Raw genomic sequence first — 18382 nt, 5'->3', positions numbered from 1 at the left:
TATGGTGGCACACACCTATAGGCCCAGCTACTTGGGAGGCTGAGGTCAAGGATCATTTGAGCCAGTAAGTTGAGGCTGCAGTGAGCTCTAATTGTGCCACTGCACTCCAGTCTAGTGACAGGGCAAGATCCTGCCTCCGTAAAAAGTAATAATAATAGTATAAAAACAGAGAAGAAAGTACTATGTACAATTGCATACATAAAGTTATATAAATTAGATGAAATGGACACAGACAAATTCCTAGAAACACAAACCTACCAAGCCTGAGTCATGAAGAAATAAAAAATCTGAATAGACCCATTATTAATAAAGAGATTGAATCATTCATTAAAACCGGTTCCAACATAGAAAAACACTGAACTCAATGGCTTCACTTGTGAATTCTATCAAATGTTTAAAGAAGAATTAACATCAATCCTCCTCAAACTTCCAAAAAAAACAAAAAGAAAAAGAAAAGGAAGGAACACTTCCTAACTTATTCTAGGAGGCCGGCATTGCCCTAATACCAAGCCAAAGACACTACAAGAAAATGAAAACCACAGACCAAAATCCCTTAAAAACACTGATTAAAAAAAAAAAAAAAAAAACAACACTGATGAAAAAGTCCTCAACAAAATACCACCAAACTGACTTCAACAGCATATTAAAAGGATGATACACCATGACCACAGGGCTTTATTCCTGGAATCCATTTAACAAAAATCCAACATCCTTCCATAATAAAAACATTCAGAATACTAAGAATACAAGGATCTTCCTCAAAATGTTAAAGGCCATATATGAAAATACACAGGAAATTTAATACTCAATGATGAAAGACTGAAAGCTTTTTCTCTAAGATCAGGAAAAAGACAAGGATACCCACTTTTACCTCTTCTCTTCAACATAGTATTGAAAATTCTAGTCAGAGAAATTAGGCAAAAAGAAGACATTAAAGGCATCCAAATTGGAAAGGAAGTAAAATTATCTAAAGCACAATATAAAGACTCTACTTTAAAAAACTGTTAGAACTAGGTCGGGCGTGGTGGCTCACGCCTGTAATCCTAGCACTTTGGGAGGCTGAGGTGGGTGGATCACCTGAGGTCAGGAGTTCAAGACCAGCCTGGCCATCATGGTGAAACCCCATCTTAAAAAAAAATAATAATAATAATAGGCCGGGCGCGGTGGCTCAAGCCTGTAATCCCAGCACTTTGGGAGGCCGAGGCGGGTGGATCACGAGGTCAAGAGATCGAGACCATCCTGGCCAACATAGTGAAACCCCGTCTCTACTAAAAATACAAAAAATTAGCTGGGCGTGGTGGTGCGTGCCTGTAATCCCAGCTACTCAGGAGGCTGAGGCAGCAGAATTGCCTGAACCCAAGGAGGCGGAGGTTGCGGTGAGCCGAGATCGCGCCATTGCACTCCAGCCTGGGTAACATGAGTGAAACTCTGTCTCAAAAAAAAAATAATAATAATAATAATAATAATAATAAAGAAAAACTGTTAGAACTAACAAATAACAAATTCATGATGTTTTGGGCTGGATGAAACAAATGAAAAAAAAAAACTAACAAATTCAGCAATGTTGTAGGGTACAAAATCGGCATATAAAAAGCAGTTGCATTACTAAGCACCAACAAAGAATAATGTGAATAGAAAAATTAAAAAACAGTTTTATTTACAGTTGCATCAAAAAGAATAAGATACTTAGGAATTGCCTTCACCAAAAAAATTTAAGACTTGAACACTAAAAACTACAAAATATTGCTGAAAGAAATTAAACAAGACATAAATGAGTGGAAAGGCATCCTGTGTTCATTGATTGGAAGACAATATTGTTAAGATGTCAATACTAACAAAGCAATCTACAGATTAGGCACAATCTGTATCATAATCCCAATGGCATTTTCTGAAGAAATAGAAAAATTCACCCTAAAATTCATATAGAATCTCAACGGAACCCAAATAACCAAAACAATCTTGACAGAGAATAACAAAGTTGTAAGACTCATACTTCCTGATTTCAAAATTTATCAGAAAGCAACAGTAATCAAAACAGTATGGCACTGGCATGAGTACTGACACATGGACCAACGGAACAAATAGAGAGCTCAGATATAAGCCCTCACATATATTGTCAAATGATTTCTTAACAAGAGTGCCAAAACTCATTCAATGGGAAAAAGATAGACTTTTTGACAAATGGTGCTAAGGAAACTGGATATCCACGTGCCAAAGAATGCAGTTGGCACCTTACCTAATACCATATACAAAAATCAACTGAAAATGGATCAAAGACCTAAATGTAAGACACAAAGCTATAAAGCTATGAAGCTCTTAGAAGAAACTTAAGAGAAAACATGACAACATTGGCATTGGCAGTGATTTCTTGTATGTGACTTAAAGGCACAAGCAGCAAAAGAAAAAATAAATAAATGGAACTTCATGAATATTTTAAATTGTGCATTAAAGGACACTCTCAACAGAGTAAAAAGGCAACCCATAGAAAGGAAGAAAATATTTTTAAATCACATGTCCAATAAGGGATTAGTATCCAAAATATAGAGCGAATTATTTCAACAACAAAAAACAGTCTAATCCGAAAATGGGCAAAGGACTTGAATAGACATTTCTCCAATATATAAATTGCCAACAAGCAAATAAAAGGATGCTCAGCATCAACAATCATTAGAGACATGCAAATCAAAACCATTGAGATACCACTTTATGGCCACTAAGATGACTATTAAAAACAACAAGAAGAAAATAACGAATGTTGGTGAGCCCTTGTGCACTGCCGGTGGGAATTTAAAATGGTGCAATTGTGGAAAGCAGTATAAAGGTTCCTTAAAATTTTAAATAAGGCAAGGCACGGTGGCTGACACCTGTAATCCCAGCACTTTGGGAGGCCATGTCCGGCAGATCACAAAGTCAGGAGATCAAGACCAGGGGCCAACATGGTAAAACCCCATCTCTACTAAAAATACAAAAATTAGCTGGGCCTGGTGGCAGGTGCCTGTAATCCCAGCTGCTCAGGAGACTGAGGCAGGAGAATCGCTTGAACCTGGGAGGTGGAGGTTGCAGTGAGCCAAGACTGTGCCACTGCACTCCAGCCTGGGACACAGCGAGATTCCGTCTCAGAAAAAAAAAAAATTTTTTTTAATAGAATTCCATATGATCCAGCAATTCGACTTCTGGGCATGTACTCAAAAGAATTGAAAGCAGAGACTTGAACACCCATGTTTATAGAGCATTATTCACAATAGCCAAAAGGTAGAAGCAACCCAGTAACAGATGAGTTGATAGTACAATGGAATATTATTCAGCCTCAAAAAGGAAGGAAATTCTGACACATGCCACAACATGGATGAACCTTGAAGACATCATTCTACATGAAATAAGCCAGTCACAAAAAGACAAATATTGTATATAAGTTCACTTATATGAGGTGCCTAAAGTGGTCAGACCATAGAACAGAAAGTAAATGGGCCAGGTATGGTGGCTCACACCTGTAATCCCAACACTTTGGGAGGCTGAGGCAGGCAGATCATGAGGCCAGGAGTTCAAGACCAGCCTGACCAATATGGCAAAACTCCAGCTCTACTAAAAATAGAAAAATTTAGCCAGGTTTTGTGGCACACACCTATAGTCCCAGCTACTTGGGAGGCTGAGGCAGGAGAGTTGCTTGAACCCGGGAGGCAGAGGTTGCAATCAGCCAAGACTATGCCATTGCACTTCAGCCTGGGCGACAGATTGAGACTCCCTCTCAAAAATAAAAAAAATAAAAAAAAAAGAAAGTAATGTGGTTGTGTCAGGGGCTGAGGGGAGGGAGAATGGGGAGTCACGGGTTATTGGTAAAATTTCGATTTTGCCAAAAGGAAAGAGTTTTGGTGGTGATAGTTGAATAGTATAAGTGTGCTTAATATCACTGAACTGTACACTAAAAAATGGTTACAATGGTAATTTTTTATTATGTGTATTTTACCACAATAAAAAAACTGGGAAAAAACAGTAAAATTTTTAAAAGCAGTAAGAAACAAATGTCCCCAACAGAAAACTAAAGGGCATCAACATAAAACCTCAGCAGGGTCTAGCAGCCCATCGCCTCCTTCCTTCTTGCTCTTGAGGCACTAGAGACCCTCTTCACCTCAGCTGCGTGACATAGCCCCCAGGGCTTCCTCAGGTGGCAGGGTCGTTCTGTGACCCTCACTGGCGTCCCCACCTGCTCTCCCTCCATAGGGTCACCCAAAGTACACACCTGAGCCATCTGCTCTTGTCCTCCCTCACCTGGCTTCCAGGACCCCAGGCCAGTACTGCCTAACATGTCTACCCCAGCCGCCGCACCCCACTCAGCCCTGCCGCGGGCTCGGGCCTGGCTGCTTCCGCCGGGACTCCTGCCAGTGCCCAGACCCTTGCCCAAACCTCCATCACAGTTCCCCAGATGGGTCCTAGACATCGACCCCCAGATGAAGCCCTCCCTCTCCCGAGCTTGGTCATGCAGGCTGACCGTGTGTCTCAGACTTTGCTGTCTGTGGCTGCTTCCTCTGTGCCACCAGCCCACAGTCACCGCGAGTGCACATCCAGATGAGCTGGGTCCCCAGCCTTGGCGGATGCATCGTGCCTGTCAGCCCACACACTTACTGGTCCAGGCTAGGCAATCAGCGCCATCTCCCATCATGCCCTTGGCCTCCAGCTCATCTCACTCCTATCCCACGCCCACAGTTGCTCACACACCCAGGAAACACACCTGGGCTCACTCCGGCCTCCCATTGATGAGTCTGTCATCACCTTCCTCTACAAATCTTTTGCTACCTTAGAGGTCCCCTCCAACCATGGGGCCTTCCTTCCCCTGAACCTCTCCCCTCCCTGGCTTTGGGCCCAGAGGATTTGCAGGGCTGGACACAGGACAAGCACTCAGCAAAGTGGCAGTCATTCCTTGTGGCCTGCCTTCTCACGTAGACAGCCCTTGGATGCCTGGGCCGTTTCTCTTACTGTAGCCTGGGGCTGGTACCTGGCTCTTGTGCTGTTCATACATGGATGTGGCTTCGCTCCCCAGGACTGCTGGAAATGCCTCTGAAGCAGTAAGCAATTCTGCACCTCTGGCTAAGCCCCTGACAGGAGACTCCCCCACCCATCTCTGCTGGTTGCAACTGCCCCTCCCCAAATCCCAGGGACCTAAGGGTTGAGAAGGGCCTGGGCTCACCTTGGGCAGGGCCAGCTCCTGGTCCAGTCCCACGCTGATGTGGCACATGTAGTAGAGACTCACTCCAAACAGGGCGAGCAACAGCAACAGCTGGGAAGGGACCTGCTGCATGAGACCACTCTGCCCAACAGCCATCCCTAATCTCCCCGCAAATTTAAGTCAGTCAGGGTGTCATGGGCAACATTCTGGAGTTGAACAGACTCGCGTGCCAGCCCCAAGTATCAGCACTTGGGCCTAGGCAACCTTTCTACCCCCAAGCCTGCTCTCCCTGAGGTGAGGTTCCCTCCTAGTCCCCCTGCCCTCGTGTGGTTCGAGTCCCACTCACCATGACCCCTCGGGTTATCCAGTGCAGCAGGAAGGGGGTATAGGCCTTGCGGAAGAACCAGAGCAGAAGCCCCTCTCTCTGGCCAGGTGGGGGCAGCTCCTGGGGCTTGACGCAGCAGCAGATGTCCAACCGGGAGGCCTGGGGTGGGAGGCAGCCCCTCAAGGTAGTCCCAGAGCAAACCAGACCCCAGGGACCACCTCCCTTTCCCCTGGGACTGTCACCTTCTGTGGGTGGCCCAGGCCAGTGGCACTCATGGAGACATACCAGTGTGCTATTTTCTTTGCTTTTTTTTTCATCTTGGTAAAATATCTTTAAATTTTATACCATCAGGGGAACCAACAGATCAACTCCTGTCGACTTCTCACTTATACAGTTGACCCTTGAGCAACATGAGCTTGAACTGCCTGGGGCCACTTATCCCCGATTTTCTTCCATCTCTGCCACCCCTGAAACAGCAAGACCAACCCCCCCTTCCTCCTCTTCCTCAGCCTACTCAACGTGAAGACAACAAGGATAAAGACCTTCATGATGATCCACTTTTACTTTATGAATAGTAAATACGCTTTTCTCTTCCTTATTATTTTCTTACTAACATTTTCTTTGTTCTTGCTTCCTTTATTGTAAGAATATAGTTTATAATACATATCACATTCAAAAGATGCGTTAATTGACTGTTTATGTTATCACTAAGGCCTGCAGTCAGCAGTAGGCTCGTAGGAATTAAGTACGGAGGGGTCAAAAGTGACTTGCAAGTTGGGCGAGGTGGCTCACGCCTGTAATCCTAGCACTTTGGGAGGCCAAGGCAAGCAGATCACCTGAGGTCAGGAGTTCGAGACCAGCCTGGCCAACGTGGTAAAACCCTATCTCCACTAAAAATATAAAAATTAGCTGGGCATGCTGGCAGGCTCCTGTAATCCCAGTATTCGGGAGGCTGAGGCAGGAGAATCACATGAACCCGGGAGGTAAAGCTTGCAGTGAGCTGAGATCATGCCATTGCACTCCAGCCTGGGTGACAGAGCGAAACTCCCTCTCAAAAAAAAATTACATGCAGCTTTTCAACGCTCAGACAGTCGGTGCCCTAATCTCCATACTGTTCAAGGGTCAACTGTATTTTATTTCTCAACCTCATGTACTTTAGGAGGTTTGATTATATTTCAAAAATTGTCAAAATGAAATTATTTTTTTATAGGAAATTGGAGAATACATGGCCCAAATATTACCTTCCTGACACAATGCCCCTGTCCCCCACCCCATTCTCTGGGCCATCTCTGTGGTGGTGAAGCTACCCCATCTCTCTGCCAAGGTGGGGACCCAGGGGCAGGTGCCTCAGTCCTGGCCCAGCTGCCCCTACCTCCTGCCTCTTGCTGTCCAGGGAGAGCAGGGCCACGAAGGCTGACATCTGCAGGAGGAAGTCAAGAATCACAGCAAGGCCAGAGGTCAGGGCAAAGGTCCGCACAGCTGGCATGGGGGTCAGGGCCCCTGTGAGGAAGCAGAGGGCTGTCAGGGTACCCTGGCATCAAGGGCAGAGTAGAAGCTGGCACTGACAGGGTGCAGGGGGAAGGGGGCCTGCACTGTGCCCACTGCCCTCTGGGAACTCCTGGGCACAGGCACTAACCCAGCAGGCCTAATGCTGAGTGGGGAGGGTCTGTCCCAGGCTCACCTAGGAAGAAGCAGATGGCCTCAGAGAGGCTGCACAGCAGCATGCTGGGGGCCACCCTGCCCAGGGCTCGGCCAATGTGGACCTCTCGCAGCTCCCCAGGCCTCCGGGGCAGCCTCTGTGTGTGAATAGCAGGGATAAGAGCCAGAGCCCTCCAAGGGCACCATCCCTCAAAGGCCAGTAGGAAGCTGGCAAGTGCCCAGAGCTGCAGCTGGGCCTGAGGAGCTGCTCCGACCTTCCTGAATCAGCAAAGACCCTCACACTCCCCACAACCAACGTTTTGCTTCCAGGGTCTGGCTGGGAGAAATGCTTGGTGCGTTCGAGATGTCTATAGCATCCCTGTTCCAAGCATTGTTGGAACCTAACTGTTCAGCAACAGGGAGAGGTGAAATTTTCTCTGATTTATCCTTATCACGTAAGGCTGTGTAGCAGCATAAAGGCAGGAGGAGGCTGTAATATACCAACATGGAGAGCTTTTACCAGACATTGCAAGGGGTTAGCAGAAAGCTAATTCCAGATGGTAGAGACAGAATGACGTCATTTATGTCAACACACTCTAGTTTCTACAGATATTATAAACATGTGTGTCAATGAACAGGAAGAGTCTACAGAGAGACCCAGCAAATTCACGCCAGAGTCCCATCTGGCCAGGAGGTGAGGTTGGGAGAAGAGTGGAGACGTGGGGTGTGGAGAGCTCCTCCCTTCTTACCTGGTACTCGAGAACAAAGATGAAAATGTTATCGGCCCCCATGGACAGCACCAGGAAAGGCACCACTTGCAGGATGATCAGGGAGGAGCGGACTCCCAGGTAAGACAAGAAGCCCATGGCAGCCATGACTGCTCCCAGGACCACGGCCACCCCGCCAAGGCCCAGTGTAGCCTTGGAGTCCACCTGCAATGCAACCAGGCTCAGCCACCTAGCCACCTAGCACCTACCCAGTATGCCCACCAGCCTCAGCTAGGCAAGACACAGCAGCAGGCAGGCACTCTCAGTGCCCGCAGGTGCCCAATACTGCCCCCAATGGTGAAGAGCTCACATCTCACATTGAAGTCCCTCTGCAGAGCCATCCTCCCTAGGGCAGGTCCATGAAACCCAAAGGCATAGGTGAGCCTGGCCCATCTTCCTCAAGCACGCATTGCAAGAGATTTTAAATATTAGCTTTGCATTTGGACAAATGAGGGTATAGCATGTTAACAGAAAGAAAACTGCTTTTAGGCCAGGTGTGGTGGCTCACACCTCTAATCTCAACACTTTGGGAGGCTAATGCGGAAGGCTGGCTTGAGCCCAGGAGTTTGAGACCAGCCTAGGTAACAAAGCGAGACACTGTCTCTACAAAAAATAAAAAACAAAAAAATTAGCTGGGCACAGTGGCATGTGCCTGTAGTCCCAACTACTTGGGAGGATGAAGCAGGAAGATCACTTGTGCCCAGGAGTTTGAGGTTCCCTCAAGCTAAGATCACGCCACTGCACTCCAGCCTAGGCAACAGAGCAAGATCCTGTCTCGAAAGAAAAGAAAAGAAAAGAAAGAAGGAGAGAGGAAAGAAAGAGAGGAAGAAAAAAAAAAAGAAAGGCAGAGAGAGAAAGAGAGAGAGAAATAAAAGAGAAAGAGAGGGAGGGAGGGGGGAGGGAGGGAGAGAGAAGAGAAGGAAAAGAAAAGAAAAAGAAAGAAAAAGAAGAGAAAATGAAGCTGCTCTTGACCTTTCAGCACAGAGCACCCGCAAGAGGTATCATCACCCTCTGGGGCGGCCACCTGGTGGGTCCACTTTGTTGTTCTGAGGCGCTCTGGTTAGGAAAGCTGTAGAAGTCCTGCTGAAGATGCCTGGGGTCCTGGGCTAGCCCACCTAGCTGTGTACCTCCCGCTTCTCACCATCACTCGGCTCCAGCTGGAATAGGTGCCCAGGGCCAGGGAGATGTACAGGAAAATGACAATGTAGCTGGTTGCAAAGATGGGCAGGTCCTCGGCTGTGGTGCGATTGATCTCGTCTTCCAGAGAGCGCTGTGGACACACACCCGACCAGCCCCCACTGACCACGCCTGCTCCAGCCAGGCCGGCTCTCAATAGCTCAGTCCCTGGGCACTAACCGTGCTGTGTCACAATGCCTAATGGCCCCCTATAATCCCTGGTGAGGCTACAAAAACAGCCATCACAATCACCCCGTTCTGAGCAGGCAGCCACTGCCCAGGGTCACTTAGGAAGGGCCAGGGCCAGGGTGGGGACACCTGGGTTGCACCCCCAGAGCCAGGGACCCTCAGCCCCTACCTCAGCCATGAATGTGACCTGGAATGTGCCAGCCATCCGACGCTGGAAGGCTCGCATTTCCTCCAAGAAGGCCTCCTCCCAGAGCTTGGCCTGGGCCAGACGGGGGTCCCCGGCAGGGTAATTGTTGAGGGAGAACGTCATGATCAAGGCCTCCGCTTCAGAATAGTCCTTCCCTGGGATAAGAAATGCTCAGCCGCTTCTTGCTGCACCCCTGCCTCCCTCCCCCTCCAGCTGTACCCCTATATTCCCTCCCCCTATCTAGCTACACCCCTCCCACCACCCCTTGCTCTTTCTCCCCCACTCCTTCCACATCTGAGTTTGAGGCCTTACCCCCTATACCCCTCTTCTTTCATCCAAAGGCAAGACCCTTGGACCCAGGCAAAAAACCAGAGTACCTGAGCAACACTACGAGAAGATGAAAGAAACGGCAGAGAGAGGAGGCAGGACAGGGTCAGCCTGCAGCTTCCAGAAGCCAGGTCACCCCCAGGCTGCGAGAACCCCCAGCGCCACTCCCATCCTCCCATCTAGGGTTCCTGCCCCAGCACTGCATCTTCCTTGGCCTCCTTTTGGGGCCCACTCAGCTTACCTTTGTACCCCCCTACAGCAAGGAAGGGAAAGACAGGGGCCCCGTAGTCAGCCATGCAGCTCAGGGCCAGGGCTGTGCCATCCTTGAAGGTGAGTGGGGCACTGGAAGGAGAAAACCACAGAGGGAGACAATCACAGAAGGACCTGGCATGCCCAGTCCCTATAGCCCCTCCCTTCCCCTCCCACCCCAGACTCACAGCACTACGGAGGGTGAGTTGGTGGGGTGGGGGTCACAGGCTGCAGATGGCTGCAGACAGCCCAGCCCAGTGGACCCTAAATGGCTCCCATCCAACAAGATCTCCTGCAGGCCCCCACCCACAGAGTGAGCTGGAGCTGCCCTGAGTGCCTCCTCTGTGCCAGGCAGGGGCTGCTCCGGGCCCTGCCCTCTGTGCCTCTCATGTCGCACACCAGCCTGACCGTCCCAGCTCTGACATTATCTGATTCTGGATTGAGTATCACACCCGAAGTCCCATAGGGTAGAAGAGCTGGGATTTGAGCTGTGAGGTCTGGCATGAGCTATCTCAAACGTTGCCCTCTCAGCCTCCTTCTTCTGCCTGGGGACCCCAAAAACCCTCTAGGCATTGAAGTCTGATTTGGAGCCCTAGAGCCCAGGAGCCAATGTTTTCACAGTTTACCAGCCTGGTGCCCTCAGACAAGTCTGTAGGTCCTTTAGCTTAACCCTTTCTGCAAAGCTGGTTGTTGTGAAGACACAGTGGGACACCTGTGCAAAGCTCTCTATGCCCTTCTCTCAGCTCTCAGCAAGCAAGTGCTGGTTGCTATGTGACCCTGAGCAGTGTACCACGCCCCTCTGAGCCTCGGTTGTCCTGTCTGTAAAATGGGGACAACTGGACCACCCATGAGTTGTTATGAGCATCCAAAGTCAAAACAAACAGAACGTACTATTATAAAGCTGCCATCAGACGTGAGTCTGAGGTCAGACCATGATGCCTCCCCAGAGCAACCAATGACTCCTCTCATTACTGCTTTTTCAAGGGACAGACCTTGGGTTCCTGGCACAGACGCTCTGGGAAGCAGCCCAAACCTGGGGCCCAGCCACAGGATGCAGAGCCAGGCAGCAGGGGACAGAAAGTATCAGCACCCTCTTCCAATCCAGTGGTTCTGAAAGTGTGTCCTGGGGCCCCTGGGAGTCCTGGAAACCCTTTCCAGGGTCTGTAGTCAGAACCGTTTTCATAATAACACTAAGATGCTATTTGCCCCTTTTAGCTCTCATTTGCTCTGGAGTATGGAGTACTAAAAGTTCATTTTGATGACCTCAGTTCTAGTCCAATCTCACGGGCCTCCACTGGCACTGCCCCGCTGCTGCCCTTGGCTCTTGGCCCCCGTGTCCCAGCAGGCTTATTGGCATCTTGTTGGCAGCACACCAGAGTAGACAGAGCCAAGGACTGAACCCCAAGCAATAGAAGTGTGTGTGACTGTGGCCTGCCCCAGGACACCCGGCCCAGGTGCCTGAGACCAGCCATGGCCCCTGGCCGGAGGGCACCTTTTGCAGTGCATACCATGGTACCTCATGGGCTACCAAGGGGCCTTACGGTGCCTGGCACGGACACAAGAAGCAAAACAAAGCAAATGTAAACATGAGCTGTGCCAATCAGATTCCTCTGTCACACTCAAACCAAGAGCATAGCAGGGCGCTCCCACATGTCAGGAGCTCCGCAGAAAGAGTGGACTTGGGGTTGAAGGGCCAGTGATGGCCACGCACAAATCTGCGGCCGTGAGCAGGAACTCTGATCAAAGGAAGTGGCGGCCAGACAAGGGGCAGAGATAACCATCTGGATGGCCCCTGGCCAGAGCCATAGAAATAGCTACCCCTGGTCCTTCAGGACCAGCTATATGCCCGGCCCGATTCCCAGGAGGCCATGGCAGCCCAGCCCCAGCCCACTCTTCTGCTTGGCCCCCACCATGGACTCACTTGGCACAGTACAGAAAGTGGTCCTTCCAGTCGACTTGGGAGGTCTCCCCCCTCAGCGTCTGGTTGGCCGTGAGCATCAGGAGTGTGCGATTGCTCTGAAAATACTGCAGGAGGCTATTGATGCAGCAGTCGGAGAGACTGGCATTGTCCAGATTGAGCGGGGCGTAGCAGATGTCCTGCAGGGAGATGTTGCGTTGTGCCTCGGGCGACCACACCTGGAGGTGCCGCAGCCTCTCCTGCAGCTCCAGCAGCTCCAGCAGCAAGTCCAGGTCCAGAATCCCGCTGAAGTTCTTCGGCCCCAGCAGCAGGGAATCATACCTGTAGCTGGACCGGTTAGGAGCTGTCAGGATCACCTGGTTGGTTCGGAAGAAGGGGCCGAAATGCTGGTCATGGAAAGCCTTCTCACGTCGGGCCTGGCTGTTGGGTGCCGACCACAGCTCCACAGGGTCTGTAGTTAGTTCCATAAAGACCAGGCCCGCTGCCAAGGCCACCACCAGCATGACAGACAGCACCAGGATGGTCAGAGGCCACGAAGCCACCCACGTGCCCCAGCCCTGGAAGAACTGACCAAGGAGGGTGTGGGTGGAGAAGCTGAGCTTGTCAGAGAAGCTGGTGCCTTCCTTGGTGTCCACCATCTTGCTTTTGTCCCTGGTGGGGGCCACACGAAGTCTTACAAGCAGGATGGTGAGCACAGCAAAGACAGAGCAGAGGATGATGATGAGGACCAGCCCGCCCGGCATCCGACCCAGGCGGAAGGTGGAGTCCAGGGCCTGGGGGCGGGCTATGGCAGGACAGGATGCAGCACAGTCCTGGCAGGAGCAGGCCACCGCGTCGTCACCTTGGGACTCATTGCAACGTGCAACCCCCTCATTCAGAGGCTGAATCCCACTCCCCACGGCTTGGCCGGGCTCCAGGAGGTGGAAGTTGATGTCCAGTGGGGCTAGACCATTCCCTGTATCTCCCTGGAAGTCGAGCCAGCGCTGGGCATTGCAAAGGGCAGAGCCGTACACGCCACACATGGTACCCACAGCCAGCGTGGCGGCTGCAGGGATGCGAACACGGCTGCAGGAGTCATAGGTCTGCTCGGCAAAGCTGTGCTGGTAGAAAGCCTCATAGGCCACCACAGCTGGGAGCTGTCCACTCCCTCGCTCGGCCACTCGGGTCACATTGATGAAGAGGCTCTGGTTGGGGCTGCACGTGTTGTGGCAGTGTAGGTTCACGAAATTGTCAGAGCAGGCCGGGCAGCGGGTGAGGAGGGCCTTGGTGATTGACATACTTGCTTCCAGTGACACCAGCTGCTTGGCGGAGCAGCAGGCTTGAGTGTTAGGGCCAGTGTAGAGGCGGGGGCAGATTTTCTGTAATAGGGTCAGGTGATCACCTGTGATGTTGCGGGCTGGCGTGTTGGACAGGCAGGACACATTGGAGAGTGTTGTGAGGCCTCCGGACAGCTCTGGGTTCTTCCCACACTCATCGTAGAAGGCGCAGTAGCCAGGCTGGTGGATGGGTGTGTAGGTGCTCTGGGCCTGCAGAGCACAGCAACATCACTCATGGACCCCGACACAGCTGGGGGTCATCCGGGCAGCAGGCCACCAGGGAGGGCATGGGGGTAAGAAGGACATGGAGCAGGGGCAGGGAAGCGGGGAATGTGGGAAGTGGGAAGCCTCCTGGAGGCATGTGCCAGCCAGCGCTGGAGTGACTGGACGGTACAGGACTTCCTTCCTGGGGGTGGCCTGATAGACCTGAAGTTTAGGAAGGTCATGCTGGAGTGGCTGCGGGTGGGTAAGTAGGCAAAGGTGACTCCAAGTTGCCAGGCTCTGCCCACATCGAAGTCAGCCTGAGTCTCCACACTGCATGCCACATCCAGAGGCCACGGTCCCTCATGGAGAATCTGTGCAGGAGTCTCTCCCGCCTAGCACCACCACCACCACCACCACCTGCTTGAGGCCAAAAACCATCACCCACCTCCCAGACACGGAGAGCAAGGAACTTAAGAGGCGCCAGCCCTGGACCTTCTCCAAGCCTCCAGAGTGCCCAGTCCTCCCTGGGTGATGCTCACCAGGTAACCCCACCCCGGCACCTCCTTGCCTCAGACCTCCCTCAACCTCAGGCCCAGACCCCACAGCAGGGCCAGTGATGGGAGGGGCCCGAAGCACACCAGTCCATTGGCCTCTCCCGCCCCTGTATACATTCAACCCTGTGACCTGGAAACCCTCCACCTGCACCCCTCCTCTGTGGGGTCTGGCATCCCTCATGTGTCCAGATACTGGCCCAGCCCACAGGCCCTGAGGCCCTTGCTGTCACCGTAACCCTTGCCTGGTACACGGCCGGCCCCAGGGTCCCTAACTGGTGGCTGCAGGGGAGGTAAGGCTGGGCCCTGGGACTCACCAAGCGCAGGAGCAGGGCCCACAGCAGCCAGCCCCTCAGGCCGGCCTCTGCCATCCCGGGTCTGGGAAAGGGGCAGTGGGGAACTGGGCCAGGCCTCAGGGATAGGCAAGGGCCGAACTCACATTAAGGCAGCCTCCTCCCCTGTGATGACAACCCTGGCCTGACTGGGTTAGGGACCAATGGGGCTGAGCCTGCTGGTTAATGATCCACCAGGATATACCCGTTCCCACTGTTTGGCCCCAGTCCCAGGCCCCCCGCTTTAAGATGAGCCTCATCATGAAGGTGCTAGGGTCTCCACTCACTTCCCAAAGCAACTGAAGCCAGAGAGCTGAGCCAGCTAGGGGAGACACCTCGCTATGAGCCCCCAACTCAGCCTCGGCTGGAGTTAGTGCCAGCGCATGGAGGCAGAGGTGGGACCAGGCACTGGCTGGGCTCTGGCTTCAGGAACTGAGCCTGGCCACGGAACCTCCGCACCCTCCCTGGCTCAGCCTCAGACCCCCGCTCTGCCCTACCCCCTCTTGGGACCAGGGCCAGCTGTGGGCTCAGAGGCACCCTCTGCTCTGTCATCCCTAGCAACTGTTGTTAATTAATATTAACAGCCTGATAACAGAGGGGTAGTCAAGGTGGAGTGACGTAGTCACAAACGTCCCCTCCTCCAGGAAGCAAAGGGAGAGAACAGCTCACTCCAAGGCCTGACAGTTGACAGAGACCCCAGAGAGTGGAAGACTCTCCTTTGCCCACTTTGCTCTTCATCCCCCTCTCCCCGCCTAACCTTCTCCCTCTTGTTCCTTGTCGAAGCCTGCCCCACCAGTCACCCCCCAAGGCAGAGAGAGTGTCTGGGAGCCTTGAGCAACAGCCCTTTCCACCTGGGCCCAGGGGCATGGTACACACCTTCTTCTTCCTCCTGATAGGAATCTTCAAGTCCTGCCTTGGGCTCTCACTATCACTAGGATGGGCCATGACCTTGGGCCTTATTACCAAAGCTGAGTTGCAGATAAGCGCAGCTTGTTGGGAATATCTCCTGCATAGCCACCTACTGGAGATAGCTGCAGGGAGGGACCTGTCTCTTGTGTTCTGTGGACCCCTGCCTGATTCACAGGGGAGCCACCCAGGCTCATGTAGGGGAAGAGAGGGGCTGAGAGGAAGGGGGCCAGGGCAGGGTCAGGCTGACCTCTAAACCCTCGAGACAGCCATAGTGGAGAGGAAAGACAGTCGGCAGCCTAGGGTCTGCCTCTATGCAGTGACAGCTCCGTCCAGCAACTTCCCAGCACTGCTCCCAACTCCCTGGCCAGCAGAGGCAGAGACTCCACCACCCATGAAGCTGCCTCTCTATGTCCTCTGTTCCTGGTGTTGCCATCCATTTCCTCCAAAAGCAGATCCTGAAACAAGAATCCCAGTGCAAAGAGTTTACTGGGGAGGTGACTCCAGATGACAGCAGTAGGGAAGTGGGGGATGAGCGAGGGGATGGCAAGAAGCTGACCAGAGTGCATCCAAGGGACCTCCTGCCCCCAGGGACCTCCAGGAGCTGGTGGAGACATGCCCAAGAGGGTCCCCTCCAAGGAATAAGGACACGGACACTTTCTACTACATTCATCTGTCACTGGTTGAGGACACGCCTGGGAGCTTTAGCCCCAGCACATGGCAGGTGTGCTCAGTGTCAAAGGGCCTTAGGCAGGGCTGTGAGCACTTGCTGCAAGAAGTCACTGTTGGCACACACGAGGCTGTGAGTGTCAGCACAGGCAGGGCCCAGCACCAGCACCTGCTGCAGTGGGCTCAAAGCCCACCCTGCCTTTCATATGTTCCTGCGGGGGCTGCCTAGGCTGAGCCCCTGGAGCCCAGCTGTGCCCATCCCAGCACCAGAGAGAGATGGAGTCCAGCTATGTGATCTCCTGGGGTCTTTTGTGAAACACAAACAGTGTGACAGCAGCACAATCCTGCTCAGAGTAACAGTGAAAATTTCACGCCCGATCTCCCAATCCAGCTGCCAGTGCCTCTGGGCACACGTGCTGAGTTGTGACCATATGATATATATACATGCATCCTGCTTTTTCTCTTGACTTTTCACATAAATCCTCCCCATTGCCTTCGATCTCTGATGAGCGTGTCTGTGACTGGGTTATGGTCCACAGAATGCAGGGATCTTCTCCTCTTCTGGTGCTGACTGTCTGGCTAATTCCCAATAGTTCGTTTTTGATAAATAAGTTTCTGGTTGACTTATTTAGGCCTAACAATGTTTCCTCTTTTTGAAAATTTATTTACTTATACTTACCTGTCAGGGGAGATACCATGATCACGAAGGTGGTTTTCCCAGGATGAGGCTTATCCATTGCACTCCGGATGTGCTGACACCTGCGATTTCCCTAAATGTGGGAAACTCAACTGCATAATTTGTGGTAGTGGGGGACTGCGTTCGCGCTTTCCCCTGAAAAAAAAAAAAATTATTTCCTTAAAACAAGTTCCCCCAGATGAGATTTGTGAGAGTACAATGCTTACTATTCTTTTTTTTCTTTGTGTTTTTTTGAGACGGAGTCTTGCTCTGTCGCCAGGCTGGAGTGCAGTGGCGCAATCTCGGCTTACTGCAACCTCCACCTCCTGGGTTCAAGCGATTTTCTTGCCTCTGCCTCCCAAGTAGCTGAAACTACAGGCGTCCACCACCATGCTCAGTTAATTTTTGTATTTTTAGTAGAGATGGAGTTTCATGATGTTGGCCAGGCTAGTCTTGAACTCCTGACCTCGTGATCCACCCGCCTCAGCCTCCCAAAGTGCTGGGATTACAGGCGTGAGCCACCACGCCCGGCCCAGTGTCTACAATTCTTACGTGGACAGCTCATTCTTTCCTCTGGTTAATCTAGGATTTATCGGGTAATTATCAGATTCTCAGTAATTAGAATCTGGTGAAGGGTTGATGCCAGTCTTGGGTAATGAAAACACAGTGATTTCCCAAGGGACATGACTCTTGCCACTGACACGAGCAACTTGCAAAAGCACCATCTCTCAGCAGTCTCACCTTCATCATGTATTATGTTTGTCATTAGACCTTACTAATTTAATGACTGCCAGATAATACCTCATTTTCCACTTTCTGTTGGTATTAGTAAGATTGATATGATAAGCTTGATACTGAAATCATAAGACACGCCTGAAATGTGGCTACTCTGAGCAGGTCCAGAGAGGGGCCCAGAGCTGTGCCAGTTCACTAAGGGAGCAGCCGGGGGTGAGCCAGCCATCAGCAGAACAGCCTTCTGTGGTCAGCTCTGGGGTGATGCCTGGCAGAGGCTGCCCCAGGTGAGTCACGTGCAGACAATCCCTGAAGATTTCAGGATCACTCACTGAAATAAGCCAGGCACAGAAAGACAAACTTCACGTGTTTTCACTCATTTGTGGGAGCTAAAAATCAAAACAAACTCATGGCAATAGAGAATGGGTAGAATGATGTTCCCAGAGGCTGGGAAGGGTAGTGGGGTGGGGGGAGGGGGAAGCAGAGATGGTTAACGGGTTCATAAATATAATTAGATAGAATGAATGAGAGCTGGTATTTGATAGCACAACAGGGTAACTACAGTCAGAGTACATTTAAAATAACTTAAAGGGTGTAATTGGAATGTTTGTAACACAGATAAGTGACAAATGCTTGAGGTGATGGACACCCCATTTACAACCTGATGTGATGATGACACACTGTATGTTTGTATCAAAATATGTACCCCATAAATATATAATCTGTGTACCCCTAAAAAATAAATTAAAATCACCTGCTGACATGCTGTTCTGCATCCCAACAGCATTTAAAGAGTCTGAGGATCTGGGCTGAGAGGAAGGTAGGTGACATTGCTAAGCTGGTCCCCGGACCTGGACCACAGGTACCTTGGCTGGATATGTATACAACACTCTCCCCGGTACAGATGTGAGTAATCACATCCACAACTTCTGGCACTTTGGGGTAACCAGCCTGCTGGTGGCCCCTTCATCTTTCTTGCCATCAGAACCTGGACTCTATTTGGTGAAGGATTGTGTCCACTACTCAGTCAAGAGAACAGAGGCTCTCTCTGTTCTCCCA

At 51.2% G+C, this 18382-nt stretch overlaps 1 protein-coding gene and 1 non-coding gene across 2 annotated transcripts in view; one reads left to right on the top strand and one right to left on the bottom strand.

The window, feature by feature from the left end:
* The window catches only part of NPC1L1 (NPC1 like intracellular cholesterol transporter 1), a 30301-nt gene extending 15857 nt beyond the window's left edge, over positions 1-14444 (bottom strand). Inside the window, exons 1-10 of the mRNA XM_017524616.2 lie at positions 14326-14444; positions 11941-13463; positions 10012-10112; positions 9426-9598; positions 9033-9161; positions 7874-8056; positions 7168-7282; positions 6859-6986; positions 5508-5645; positions 5183-5272 (exon numbers count right to left, since the gene is read on the bottom strand). Of these exons, the coding sequence (XP_017380105.1) occupies positions 5183-5272; positions 5508-5645; positions 6859-6986; positions 7168-7282; positions 7874-8056; positions 9033-9161; positions 9426-9598; positions 10012-10112; positions 11941-13463; positions 14326-14379 (2634 nt within the window). The 5' untranslated portion in view covers positions 14380-14444. The remainder of the gene's footprint in view (positions 1-5182; positions 5273-5507; positions 5646-6858; positions 6987-7167; positions 7283-7873; positions 8057-9032; positions 9162-9425; positions 9599-10011; positions 10113-11940; positions 13464-14325) is intronic.
* Positions 14445-16586: 2142 nt separating this feature from the next.
* On the top strand, positions 16587-16750 carry LOC119470566. Its single transcript, XR_005199480.1, has one exon. It is a non-coding gene; the product is annotated as a U1 spliceosomal RNA (small nuclear RNA).
* The last annotated feature ends 1632 nt before the right edge of the window (positions 16751-18382 follow it).

Source organism: Cebus imitator, unplaced genomic scaffold (genome assembly GCF_001604975.1).
Source record: "Cebus imitator isolate Cc_AM_T3 unplaced genomic scaffold, Cebus_imitator-1.0 Scaffold34, whole genome shotgun sequence".
Taxonomy (NCBI): Eukaryota; Metazoa; Chordata; class Mammalia; order Primates; family Cebidae; genus Cebus; species Cebus imitator.
This window is presented reverse-complemented; position numbering and strand designations above follow the sequence as displayed.